The sequence below is a fragment of the Phaseolus vulgaris genome, chromosome 7 (assembly GCF_000499845.2).
Source record: "Phaseolus vulgaris cultivar G19833 chromosome 7, P. vulgaris v2.0, whole genome shotgun sequence".
Lineage (NCBI taxonomy): Eukaryota > Viridiplantae > Streptophyta > Magnoliopsida > Fabales > Fabaceae > Phaseolus > Phaseolus vulgaris.
In genome coordinates this window covers 6,238,085-6,252,910 of record NC_023753.2, presented here as the reverse complement: position 1 = coordinate 6,252,910, position 14,826 = coordinate 6,238,085, and the positions used below count along the sequence as shown (strand labels likewise).

Below are 14,826 nucleotides of genomic sequence, written 5' to 3'. Positions count from 1 at the left end.
GCAGTTTTTAAGTGGAGTCAACCACTGCCTTATATTGAATGATTTCCTTGTGCTTTATCTCCAATGATTTATATTGAATGGGTCAAATCTTTTTTATGGTTTGTCTTCCTTCATTGATCTATGATGTTGTCAACACTCCTCCATTCACCATCATAATTCACACTCATGATCTTCAACTACATTTAGTTGTGTAGTTATATATTTTATTCTTGATCCTTCTAAAGTGTTGCATTTTAGAAAAAGAAATTATCACAAGGAAAAGTCATCAGTTTTTTTGTTTACACATGCCAAACTCACATGTGAATTAGAATTTAAAGTTATCTCCATTTTTGTGAGACTTTTAACATTTTTTTTATAATTTTTACTTTAATATATAGATTTTATAGGACTCACAGTTTAATTAATATTTTGTTTAATTATTAGTAAGGATATATATTTTTAAGATAATAGCATATTTTATTATCCTTTTAACTTAATATCTTAAATTTTATATCATCTAAATGTATTCTAATGGATAAATTTTATAAAACTCAAAGTCTTAAATTTAAATTTTTTACATAGTGGTTAAGTCCATGAGTCCACATACAATACATAATGGTTTGAGCTGTAATTGCTGCTTTTATTTTTGTTTTATTTATTGGTATGAGTATGATAAAAAGCAAAATACATGATCAGACAATGTCAGAGTCATATTATGAGCATATATGAAAGATGCAGGAGTTCAATCAATAGACATCTCTGGCAACTTGTCAAGCCATGAAATCATAGGGATAACAAAGAGCTTTTATACACATATATATTGATAAACCATAGTCTACATACTTAACATTAAATTACTCATCTACCTTCTGTTAGAAAAGATTGCAGTTAACTGTTGTTGTAAATACTAGTGAATTACTCTTCCTTCATCCCCTTCAAGAATTTGTGCACTTGAAGCATGGTAGGCCTGTTTGCAGGATTATCAGATATGCACACACAAGCAATTTGCAGCGTTTGAAGCATCATCTGCTTTGAATCAGCATCAAGAACAGATGGATCAAGAACATCAGCAGCCTGCCCCTTCTTGATCTTCTGACAAACCCATCCAACCAAGTTACCACCTTCAATCTCCTTAAAATCTGGTCCTGTGGGCTCTTTCCCAGTCACAAGTTCAAGCAAAATGACACCAAAACTGTAAACATCTCCTCTTGTTGTGGATCTCCCACTCTGCCCATACTCAGGTGGAATGTAACCAAATGTTCCAGCAATATCAGTGGTGATATGAGTCTCACAAGCACTGATAAGTCTTGCCAGTCCAAAGTCTGCAACCTTTGGCTCAAAATCTTCATTGAGCAAGATGTTGCTAGCTTTAACATCCCTGTGAATGATGTGGGGTATAAAACCATGATGAAGGAAAGCTAACCCTCGGGCTGCGTCAGTTGCGATTTTGTAACGTTTGTTCCAGTCCAGGATTTCAAGTGCACCAGTCCTATTTCTCAACCAAAGATCTAAGCTCCCATTTACCATATATTCGTAAACAAGGAGTTTCTCCTCGCCGATTGAGCAATATCCAAGCAATTCAACGAGATTTTGATGCTTCACCTTGCCCAGGGTTTCCATTTCAGCCATGAACTCACGATGACCTTGCGTTTTTGCCTCACTAAGTTTCTTCACAGCAACTGTTTTTCCATTAGGCAGAGTGGCCTTGTACACAGTTCCAAAACCTCCATCTCCAATTATATTTGTCTTGCTGAAGTTGTCAGTTGCTTCAAGGATGTCCACCAAAGTTAATTTCAGCAGAGGCTGCTCAAACATTGCAACATTGATACTCAATGGCTCCTTTGATCTGCTACTGCTCAAAAAATAAAGATTGTGATCAACATAACTGTTTAGTTTGCGCTCCTTAAGCTCCTCAGGATTATTTTGCCTCCTAGTAATCCATTTATGCAGCACAAAAGCAATGCTCAGAGTTAGCAGTAAAATGGTAAACGCAATTGCAGCAAGCCGCCATGTATTATACAATACTGATCTTCCAATACTTTTATCCTGACAATTTATACCCAACATCTGGCCACAAAGGTTTCTGTTCCCTGCAACTCTAACTATGGGTAGGTTCAGGCAAATACCATTACTTGGTATGGGCCCTTCCAACCTGTTTCGAGATACATCTAGGTAAATCAGATTAACTAGGCCGCACAACTTGTCTGGAATCCTTCCAGATAGTTTATTACCTGAAACATCAAAATATTCCAGTTGCATAAGATCCCCAAGGTCTAAAGGAATATCTCCAGTCAACACATTTCCATGAAGATCCAAATTTGTCAAGTAAGAAAGATTTCCCAAAGCCCGCGGCAAGTTCCCAGTGAAGCAATTGTCACTTAAATTCACTGTCTCAATCCTCCATGTCATGGAGTTTGAGAAAAGTTCCCCTACTTGGCCTGAAAGCCTGTTATTCTGCACGTAAATCCCAACAAGGCTTTGCACTCCTGAAAGAGAGGAAGGAAGCTCGCCACTGAGCTCATTAGAGCTCAGGTCCAAGTGAGTAAACCCTTTCATGTTCTCAAAACTGACCGGAATTGGACCAGACAACTTATTTCCTGTCAAATTCAGCTTCACCAAATTACTCAACTTTCCGAAGCTTTGAGGGATGGTACCTGAAAGCTGATTCTGTCCCAAATACAAACCCTGGAGCTTGAGCACATCTCCAAGCTCTGGTGGAATGGAACCTGACAACAAGTTGCCAGACAAATCCAAAGTTGTAAGATTCGTCAAGCGTGACAGTGATTTAGGAATGCTACCAGAAAGCATGTTGTTGCTAACTAAGAGATTCACAACCCCTACACAAAACCCAAGTTCATCGGGTATGGGGCCAGACAATCTATTGTGAGAGAGATCGAACACACCAAGATGCTGAACAAAGCTCAGATCAGGGATGCTACGCTGTCGAAAATATGAAGACTTTTTGGCAGGAATGGACCCAGATAGATTATTGTGAGAAAGAACCAGGCACTGCAATTGGCTCAGTTCAACCAGTTTCTCAGGAATAGATCCGTTCAGCTGATTATTTCCAAGGTCCAGTGTAGTTAGAGAAGTGCAACCACCAAGCTCATTTGGGATACTCCCTTCAAGCATATTCCCATTCAAATTAAGAACTGAAAGATTTGAGAGTCTCCCAATTTCCTTTGGAATAGTACCTGTCAGACGATTATTGCTAAGAACAAGCCTCTCCAGCATAATCGCATTCCCAATCTCCACAGGAAGAGAACCCTCCAAACGGTTATTAGCAACGGAGAATTCCATCAGAGCCAATGAGTTCCACAACCCAGAAGGTATTTTCCCACTAAAATTGTTAGAATCAAGGTCCAGCACCATCAAGGATAACTCAGAAAGATACTCAGGTATAGAACCAAAAATCCGATTATTCATCAAAACCAACTGCGTAAGGTTCTTACACTTGACGAAAACTTTCTCAACAGTACCAGAGAGAAAGTTGTCATCAAGATCAACCTCCAAAAGTGAGGCAGCATTACAAAGCTCCTCAGGAATAGGACCCGTCAACAAATTACTACTTAAACTGAGGTGCTCCATCACAGAACAATTCCCAAGTTCAGGAGGAATAGCCCCAGAAAAACGGTTAGCAGAGAGCAAAAGAGAATCGATATTGCTCCACTTCCCTAGCCAAGAAGGCAAAGGCCCATGAAGCTGATTCTTTTCAGCAGAAAAGGTTAACATGGGAAGCTCAGAAAGCTCCTCAGGCAGAGACCCAGAGAGTGAATTGAAAGAAAGCATCACAGACCTCAAATTCTTGCATTTCCCAAGCTCAGCAGGCACCGACCCATTAAGCTGGGAAAACACAAGGTCTAAAATTTTCAAACTCTCCAGCTCCCCAATGAACTTGGGAATCGAACACCTCAAGGGGTTGTAAGAAAGGTCAAGCTTGGTCAACGCTTTCAGCTTCGCCATTTCCTCAGGCAAAGGACCTTCGATGGAACAGGAAGGAGAGTAGAAAATTTCAAGTTTTGAAAGCAACCCAATCTCTCTCGGCAAAGTCCCAGACAGCTTGTTAATCCCCACGTAAAGAGCACTGATATTCCGCAAGTTCCCGATTTCCGGCGGGATTACGCCGGAAAACGAGTTGTTCGATATATCAACGGAAATCAAAGACCTCGCTCCGGAGAAGAGACTAACCGGAAGAGAACCAGATAAAAAGTTGTTACTGAGGTCGAGAAACTCAAGCCGAGTCAAATTCCCGACACTGTCCGGAACTTCTCCAACGAGCGAGTTCCCGGAGAGGTCGAGAGTGCATAACTTCGTCAAGAGCCCCACCTCCGGCGGGATATTCCCGGTGAGTGAGTTGGAACCTAGTCGAAGAGTTTCGAGCTGAAGCAACCCACCGAGCTCGCCGGGGATCTCGCCTGAGAGCTGGTTTTCACGTAGGTTGAGTAGAGAGAGTGAAGAGAGAGAGAAGAGCGACGAAGAAAGTGTTCCTCTGAGGTTGCGGTTGGGAAGAGTGAGCGAGGTGACCCGGCCGAGTTGGCACGTGACGCCGACCCAGTTGCAGTGCGGGGTGGCCGGGTGCCAGGAGGGGAGGAGGTGAGGATTTTGGAGACCCTCTTTGAAGGAAAGAAGGTAAAGCTTGTCGTTGTTTTGGTCAGCGGTGGCATGCAGAAAACGCAACAAGAACAGGACGAGGTAGCAGAGTACGAGGTTGAAGGGAAGAGCCATGAAGAGAGTGGGAGAGGTAAGAATGAGAGAAGGGCTAGGTTTGTTTAGAGGAATATGGAGCATGCAAATAGCGTTGGAGAAGGTTGAAGATAATGGGTAGCAGTAGAAGGAGCTCGAAAGCCAGGCATTGCCATGAAATGAAGGAGTTGTTGGTTTGAGAGAGAGAGGAGCAACAGTAGCAATGCCAAAAGAGGTTATTTGTCAGACTCCAGCACGCATAGCACGTGACTTCTATCTTCCCTAATGCCAAATATTACTTTGCCTTTAAAACTAACCTCCTAACACCCTCATCTTTTACACCACAAAATTAAATTATTATTTATAATTTTGTATACTTCTAGTCATAATTATTGACCATTCAAGTAAACTGTACGATTAAATATTACATTTTTTAAATTGTGCTATTTTAAGAAAGAGCAAAATGATGGAAAGAAAACAAGTAAAATAATGAATGTGAGTTCAAAGAAAGGAAGAGATAAGTTTTAAAGTATTTTAAAAGATAGAAGATGGTAAATATGGTAGATAGTTATTGATTAAGACACATTAGAGATACATTAATACATTATTCAAATGTATGACAGTTGTTACCTAAGGAAAAATTATTGATTTTTAATAAATAAAATTAATTTCTGAAGAAAGATTATTCTTTTACGATTTTATTAATTTTTTAAATACATGAAAATTTATCAATAAAGGTTTAATGCATGTTTATCTATAAATTTTAAAGTGTATGACGGTTGTCACCTAATGGTAACATTAAAAATCTAAATGCATGATAAAATCAGACAAGATTATCCTCCTAAGATTTTATTAATGTGTTTAAGGAGTAATAAATTATATTTTATGGATAAATATTTAATTCATATTTGTTTTAACTTTTTTATGTTTTTTTTTATCTTTTTTACTTTATTTATTTAAAAATTATAAAATTAATATTTTGTGATTTTCCATATGAAGAAAAAGAGTTTCTAATACAATTTATGTGACCCAACTTAATTTTTTTAACCATGGAATTGGTAATCCAACTCAATTTCAATTTTAAATAAAAAGTAAAAAGTATTTGTGATCAACCACTTGACTGTTACTTTAGTACTGCTTTCTATTTATTAATGGAAGTTCAGAATGAATCTTTCAATTCATTATCTTTGTTTTTTCACCTTAAACAGTAAAAATATCAAAGTGAATCCAGGTATTTGTTTTTAATCTAGTTTTGTATTATTTTGAAGACTTAATCAGTGTTCCTCAAAACTCCTCAAACAGTTAATAACTGCACCTTCCTTTCTAAGATCGTAGTAGGTTTGAACATAGCTAAGCTATTGGCTAAGCTCTTCAGAAAACAGGGGTTGTGTTCTTAGGCTATTCACTTTGTTTCAATAATAAAAAAATTTATGGAGAAGCTTGTGGGATTTGCACATTGCACGGCTATAGTTACATTCCTAATAGAAAAAGTCCAAAAATATTCTAACTTTTCTTTACATTAAACTTAATACACTTTCTTTTATCTTCATTGCTTTGGCATCAAAGGCTTCTGCAATTTGCACTCTTTTTGTTTGTTTCCACCTTTACATGTCATGTCAGCTAAGTTTCCTTTAATATTTTAACTCTCTTTTTTATCACTTTTTTTTATTACTTCATTTATTTTTTCTTCCATAAAGTACTACAACTAAATATCAATCAAAATAGTGACAATAAAGAATTTTGTAGTGTACTTTGCATATTTTAAATCTTGTTGTCATCCTCTTGGGAAATAAAGATGCAACTAGACAAGATAGATAACTAATGGAAAATCAATTATTTATAAAAGTATAAATACAAAACCACGTTCTCAATATAAATTGTTTATAGAAAATGGAAAATACTGATCACTGTTTACTTATTGTGAAATCTAATTATATAACATATATATTTTAAATGTTTATTTTTAATTATACAAAAATCATTATGTTTATCCCACAAACTAAAATACTTTTCATCTTATTTTTGTTAAAGTAAATAAATATTTTTTAAAGTTTATAATTTTTTTAATAATTATTATTAATTAATATTACTTATATGTCATCTTATTTAATAAAAAATTAATATAAATAGATGTAAATATCATTCTATAAGTGAATTTTATAAAATTGAATTAAATTTAAAATTATTTTTTAATATATTAAACATTTATCAATACATTTATTATGTAGAGTTATACATTTTATACATGAATTGTTGATCTAAGAAATATGTTATAAATCTAACATTCACTAAAATTAATAATATTTTATAATATATATATATATATTAATTTAATAAATTAGTCTTATAAAAATAAGTAAAATTTAAAATTTATTTATTAATATTTCTAATTCAGAGTTTATATATATATATAATGCTATTTTTGTTTAAATATATATATATATATATATATATATATATATATATATATATAGAATAGTTTTGTAAGAATGAGTGAAAGTGAGATTGTTTTGGTGATTATGAAGCAATGGAGAAATGAGTTGTGGGGTAAGTGATTTGAAGGGACATTAGTGAGTGACAGATGATATGAGTGTTCAAACCGAACACTGTCTCTCTCACTCTCTCACCTGTCTCTTCCCCGGAAGCATCTCCACTTTCCCAATATTTTCAAACCCTGCAACTCCTTTGCCATTCCAGTTTTTTCCCCTTTTTCTCATGTCTACTCTTTCACTGCATTAGAGAAAGGATTTCAGCCACTGAAGAATCATTCATGTAAAAACAAAGTAAGACAAAAGTGAGGTCAGATAAACAGAGTAAATTAAAAGTTTATAAAACTGTGTAAGAAATATCATTAGTACCATTCAAATTCTAATTCCAAACCCTAAACTATAAATCCTATAAAAACAAACACAACATTATTTCTATATTTTTTAATTCAATTCAATATATTTTATTTAACATACTACATATAATAAAATAACAATATTAAAAATATATCGTATGTAATTTTCTCTTTTTTTTAACCTTAATTTTTTTTTCACCTTATTTCGACATCACTCCCAAATAAGTTACATTTGATTGTTGTAATAATCAAGGGAATATAACACGAGTTTGAGTTTAAATAAGTTATATTTGATTGTTTTAATATTACAACAATAGTTTGAGTTTAAGATTTTTTTTTATGATTACAACAATATCTTGGAAAGCTAATTATTTCTACTAGAGAGATGGACCTAAAGAATTATTAAAGTTTTCGTCTTCTTCCTTTTCTCAGACAGGTTGCTAGGGTTTTACTGGATCATTTTCGCCTTCATGTTACTCCTTCGGCTCTCAGTCTCGAGTGAATACCAAATGGGAGAGGTACCTGCAGAAGACACTCCGACGTTCAAGTCAGTAAAGAGGGTGTTCGACACTCAGATATGTATACAGTGATAATGATATGCCTTGTTCATTGGAATGTGTGTTATTTATATTGGGTTTGATTAGTGCAATGGATCACACTTATGGTTGCATTACCTAATTCTTAGTGGTAGTTTAGCTTCACTGATATTAGTTTGAGCGTTAATGGTTTGATGTGTCGGTCGGCCTGGCAGTCCAAGAGTGTCTCGGTCAGCTTGATCAGGAATACCGAGTCACGTCAATGTGTCGGTCGACCATACCAGTACACTAACATATTTATACTAGTTACTTATTAAAAAAATTATTTTGAAGTTTTAAATAAAAAAATGATATTATGCAAATGAAATATGTAGATCAATTAATATAAAGTTATTTTAATTTAGGACAATGATATTTTCACGGTTAAACAAACTTTCTTCTTTAGTTAACTGTCTTAAATTTAAATTTTATAATATGTATATGATATATACTTACAATGTTTTTTTTTTCATTAGATCATATTTTTATTCAAATAGAAAAAATAGTAAAAGGTACTTATTCTCAAATACTAAAGAATTACAACAATAAATTGGATTTTAACCTGTGAATTTTCGGTCTATCATCCCTTCCTAAAAACATATTTTAACTTTGGATACCGGTTAATAGTAAGATACTGATCATGAATAATAGACTCTGCTTATAACTCATGAATAATAGACTCTGCTACATCAATTCAAATTTTCCATCATTAGTGAATTGTTTGGTTTAGATCATGTACTATTTGTAGAAATTTGTAAGAATTGATATGAGGTGAATTATGAATTATACGTATTTAATTTAGATTATTCGTAATAATTTCTAAACAAAAATACAAAATTAAGTTTAAAAAGAGGAGAAAAAGGTGGATTTATGGAGATTGTTTGATAAATTATTAATTTACTCTTATATCTATAACATTTTATTGTTTTTAAACAATTATATTTAGTGAATTTTCTTTATTTTTTATAATTATTTTTGGTAATTAATAAAAATATTTTTTTTCAACAAAAATATTTATATTTTTAAAAAACATATCTAAGGAGACAATTTTGATATTACACTGTAAAATAACCTATCAATCTTCATTAATTTAATCAAATCAATCATATATATTAATAAATTCTCTACTAAAATCTACTGTCTTTCCATTAAATTCTCTTTTTTTTCTCAAATCATTCAAAATCAATCTTTCAATTTTCACCCTCTTAGTCAAACAAAGAATAAAGAAAATTTGTGAGTTGCATGTACTGATAACATTTTATTTAGTGTACTATGTGTTAGGTGAAGTTTGGGGAAGAAATTACATAATTTATTACCGTCATATTGAAGTATTTTTTTAATTGGCTAATATTATAGAAAAATGATAATATATAAATACATGTTTTTCCTATCTTGACAATTAAACAGAGAGGTAATGCAATAAGGTAAAGAAGAAGATTTGTTCCATAACAAAGGTTTTAAAATATCTTAACCTTGAGTAATGTTCTATTACTTTTAGTTTTAGTTCTTTTACATTCTTGACTTGACTATTAGAAGTGTTTTATAACTACTCCAAAGTAACTTATTTGTAGTTCAAATTTACAAAGTTTAGCATTATAAATTGAAGTAACAAATATTTAATTACATGATATTATATAAAAATTACACACAATGAAAATTACAAAAAGTAATTCAATCATTCAAATTAATAAACAAGTTTAAATTTATTAAAAGGTAAACAAATATTAAATCTTATTAAACACTTATTGGATATACTCATTTAAATATAATAATTAGTCTAAATTAAAAATTTATATATAACTTTTAAAAAATAAATAAAAATACTAAAAAAATTAATATGAATTTTATTATTTTAGAAAAATCTAAAATTATAATTAAATAATAATATATTTTTCTTAGAAACATAAATTTCATTTATATAATAAATTTTCTATAATATGTCATCTTAAATCATTTACACTTATCAACTATTTTATTAGTTAGTTTATCAACACTAAAAAAAATTCATGAAATAGAAACTAATTTTAGAAGAAAAAAAATTAGTTTCTATAGTGACTAAATTAGATACATTTTAGAAACTAATTTAAAAACTAAAAATATTTTTGGTTTCTAAATTAGTTTATATTATTGTTAAATAGTTTATAAATTGATATCTAATTAGCTACCAGGATTTTAACTACCAATTATTTAGATTCTAAATTTGGTAGCAAAAACTTTGGTTGCTAATTAAATATCAATATAGAAACTATTTAACTAATTTTTTTTAGTTTTTAAAATGATCTCTAATTTAGTTACTATATATAGTAACTAATTATTTTTTATATCTAAAATTAATTTTTATTTCATAATTTTCTTGTAGGACAACCACTTATATTCTAATAAACTACTTTATCAATTCAAAACTTAGTTAATTTATCAATTAATTTTGTTAAATAGACCCGGAATATTGTTTTTGCTGAAAATAAAATAATATATATATATATAAATTTATTTATATTGTGAAAATTAATATAAGTATTTTGTTGACACTTAAAATCTCATGTATATTTAAAGAAGAGAAAATAATAAATTTATAAGATGTATATAAATATATACAAAAGATGTTTATATTTATATTATTGTGCAACTAATTAAGAGACAGTGGAAGGCTTCTTAAATATTTCAATATTCAATTATTTTGTGCACTCTTTCCACTGAGAAAAGGTGGTCTTTAGTGTTGCAAATTGTCCTTTTTATAAAGAAGATAAAGCCTATTTGCATGTTATGAGTAAGAAATTATGGTGAGACATAAATGTATGTGTTTGAGTACGAATTGGTGTTTAGAAGGGAAGTTTTGTCTGAGATGTAAGAAGGAAAAAAAAAAGTGAAATAGAATGAAATGAGGCAAAGGCTAAAAAGTGTAGTTGAATTTATTTAAAAGGTTTATAAGAAATTGACTGTGACTAATAACCTGTGATGTGTTGCAGATTGGAGATGCAAGAAACCCAGAAAAAAGGTTGAAGACCAAATCTACACTTTACTCATTGCTGAACCGTACCATATCAAGAATATCATGTGCAGCCCCACCCCATGCCTGTGTGGTCCTTCTAACAAAACTTTTCTCTGCTGCATAAAGCAATCTTGCTCCAACCCTTTTCCCCGTTTCACTCTTTGCTTGTGACCCAACTCAATACTCACTACACAAACCAATCACTTACCTCCATGCTACCATTCATTTACCTATTTTCGATCATTGTAATAAACCATATTTTCAATTTCCTACTCATCAAAATCTCGTGCATTTCAAATGTTCTTCAGCTAACTAAGAAATTTTCCAAAACCACAGTTCCTATGTTCAGAGCAGAGACAACAAATGGTCCAAACCTTGAACAACAATACCAGCTTCAGTTAGCAGTGGTCCTGATTGTGGCAACTCAAACTAGGCAGAAACATTTACAACAACTATCACTTTCAATCCAATATAATCAGATCCAAAATAGTTTCTTGTACTAATCAACTTCCAACATTCCTATAACCAATGCAAAATCTACCCTACCTGGCTCCATGCATCCGTCCACATCTCAATTCACTTTTTTTTTCACCTAAAATATATATATGCTCTTGATGCAGCGGGATTATTTCATGTATGCTCTTGATGGTTGTCACTGTCACTGCATTGAATTGTTTTGACAGGGAGCTACCCGTTTCTGCGATTTACTCACATGCCACTTTGATCATATGTATATATATATATCTCCCCCACGTGTTTCTCTAAAACAAAACTTTGATTTGCAAAGAAAAGTGTTTTGTTTTGTTAAACTGTGGTAAAATGATATTAACTGGAACGTTGAGTCTTTCTGGATGTTTTAACACAGACTAATAAGCGAGTATCAGGTAGTGTACTTTTCTCAGGATCAGTTTTACTGTTTTCTAGACCTCAGCTTCTGCTGATATCTTTTTGCCACCTTCAATTTACTGCTGCATGTGACTCATATTTCAAATTATTTACTTTTAGCCATTCGAATCGTGTCATTTAGATTAAATATATATATATATATATATATATATATAAAGGATTTTTTTTTCTTTTTTACCAAAATGGGTTCGTTTCAAAAAAATTACAAAAATAGTGCAAGTCGTGTCAATTTGGCACGACTTCATATGCAGAAATCGTGTCAAATTGACACGACTTTGACACGTTAACCTGAATGCGAGCCAATTTGTCACGATTTTGTCCACGTTATTTTTTTTATATTAAGTAGTGAGTTATGTAATATTTAAAATTAATTTGATACATAATTTCTTAAGGGTGTTTGTTAGTTTTAAGTAATTGTGTATGGATCATGATTGACGGTAACTTAATATATTTATTTGAGAAGTGTTATTTTATTTGGAAAATAAATAGAGAATTATTTTTGTGGATGATTCAATTTCAAATAAGCTAAAAATATGTTCACATTATAAAACTGAATGTCACAATAAAAACAATTGTCCGCACAGACAAGTTTAATAATAAAATTCAATTTCAAGTTTGATTATTAATTTTCTAATTTTCTTTATCTATTTATTTATTCCTTCGTAAAAAAATTATTTATCAATTTAATTTCAAATATTACATAACTTATAATTATAATTCTAATTATAATTATAATTAAATAATTATAATATATATTTATTTAAAAAAAATTGACACGACTTACCCCATTTTTATAATTTTTTTAAAACACACCCCATTTTAATAAAAAAGAAAAAAAATAACCCCACGATTGTAAAAGAACCATATTTTCTAACGTTTTTAACTTCGATGATAAGAAATATTAATTGATAATAAGAGAAAAATTTAAGCATAACATTTAACTGTGAAAGTAAATACCATTTAACAAAATTACTCAAAAAATAATTTTACCTGTCTAAGTGCTTCTAAGTTTTTTTAATGAGCTAATAGATCAACTTATGTTATTTTATATGCTTCACAAGTGTATTACAATTTAACAATAATTATAAATTTATTTATTGCGTTCTACAGATTTTATATTTTATTGGTGAGCACACTTATTAAATTTAGTAATGAATTTTGATTTATGAAACCTAACTTGATTTTCATCAATTATCCAATTTGTTTCCAGTTTTGAAATGGTTGTGTTGGACTTGGTACAAATCTGTTAAAGGAAGTTGCAGCGGATAATATGTGAATCTGAAATCTGAACAATTTTTTGTCCAGATCAACTGATGGTACGAAATTAAGATGTTTTTATGGTCACGTTATAATAAAAGATGTCAGGCAGTGTAACGACGAAAATAGGGCGAATTACCATCAAGACCTTTTACCACAAAAAGCTAAGTAATACGAAAGTAAATTAAAATAATAAATGGAAAATAAATTAATTTCAAACTTTACAAATTTGATCTTATATTTAAAAATTATTGAAAAATTGTTTTGATTCATATAAATTATAATTCATTTAAATTAAAACATTATTTGTGGTGTAAACTAACTTTCAGAAGATTGGTTAAACTAAATAAATTTTTTATTTTGTAAAAAACAAAAATGTCCATGGAAAATTAGAAAATGTACATAATTATTTTATGTTGAAACAAAATTACTACCAAAAAAAAATCATTATATATTGATTAATTTTAGATAAAAAAAATAATCATTATATATTGATTAATTTTAGATAAAAAATAATTAATAATGTTATTAACAAAAATATACATTATCACGAGAAAATTATTAAATAGAAACAAATTTTAGAGATAAAAAATAATTAGTTGTTATATTAACTAAATTAGATAATATTTTATAAATTAAAAGATTATTAGTTTCTATTATTGATAAATAGTTTCTATATTGGTATCTAATTAGCTACCATGATTTTTGCTACCAAATTTAGAATCTAAATAATTGATAGTTAAAACATTGGTATCTATTTACATACCAATTTTAAAACTATTTATCAATAATAAAAACTAATTTAGAAACCAACATTTTTTTAGTCTTTAAAATAGTTTCTAATTTAATTAATATAATAAATAATTATTTTTAATATCTAAAATTGGTTTCTATGTAATGATTTTTTAGTAGTGTATTTTAGAGATTAAAAAAATTATTAGTAATTAATTTCTATTATTAATAAATGGTTTATAAATTCAAAACATACCGAGTTTTTAAAATAGTTTATAATTTAGTTAATATAATGATCAATTATTTTTATCTCTAAAATTAATTACTTAATTTTTTATTTTAAATAATATTAAATATATAAAAATTTTAAAGTATTCAAAATCTTAAATAAATAAAAATCTTATATTATTTAATGTCCTACTTAAAAAATATGATATAAATATAATTCCTAAACTATTGAAAATTCTAAATAAATACAAATCCTAAATTATTCAATATCCTACTTAAATAAAAATATGAAATAAATAAAATTCTTAAATTATTAATAAATACAAATCCGAGATTATTTAATATCTTATTTTAAAAAAATTGAAATATATAAAATTCCTAAAATATTCAAAATCCAAAATAAATACAAATCATAAATTATTTAATCTCCAATTAAATAAAAATATGAAATGAATAAAATTCCTAAATTATTGGAAATTCTAAATAAATACAAATTCTAAATTATTCAATATCCTATTTAAATAAAAATCATCGATAGATAAAATTTTTAAATTAGTCAAAATTCAAAATAAATACAAACTCTAAATTATTTAATGTTCTATCTAAATAAAATATGTAATAAATAAAATTCCTAA

At 29.7% G+C, this 14,826-nt stretch overlaps 1 protein-coding gene across 1 annotated transcript; it reads right to left on the bottom strand.

The window, feature by feature from the left end:
- Positions 1–668: 668 nt before the first annotated feature.
- On the bottom strand, positions 669–4,965 carry LOC137828654 (leucine-rich repeat receptor protein kinase EMS1). Its single transcript, XM_068635316.1, has one exon. It carries the CDS (start codon positions 4,765–4,767, stop codon positions 895–897), a length of 3,873 nt encoding a protein of 1,290 aa, XP_068491417.1. The 5' UTR covers positions 4,768–4,965; the 3' UTR covers positions 669–894.
- Between the last annotated feature and the right edge of the window lie 9,861 nt (positions 4,966–14,826).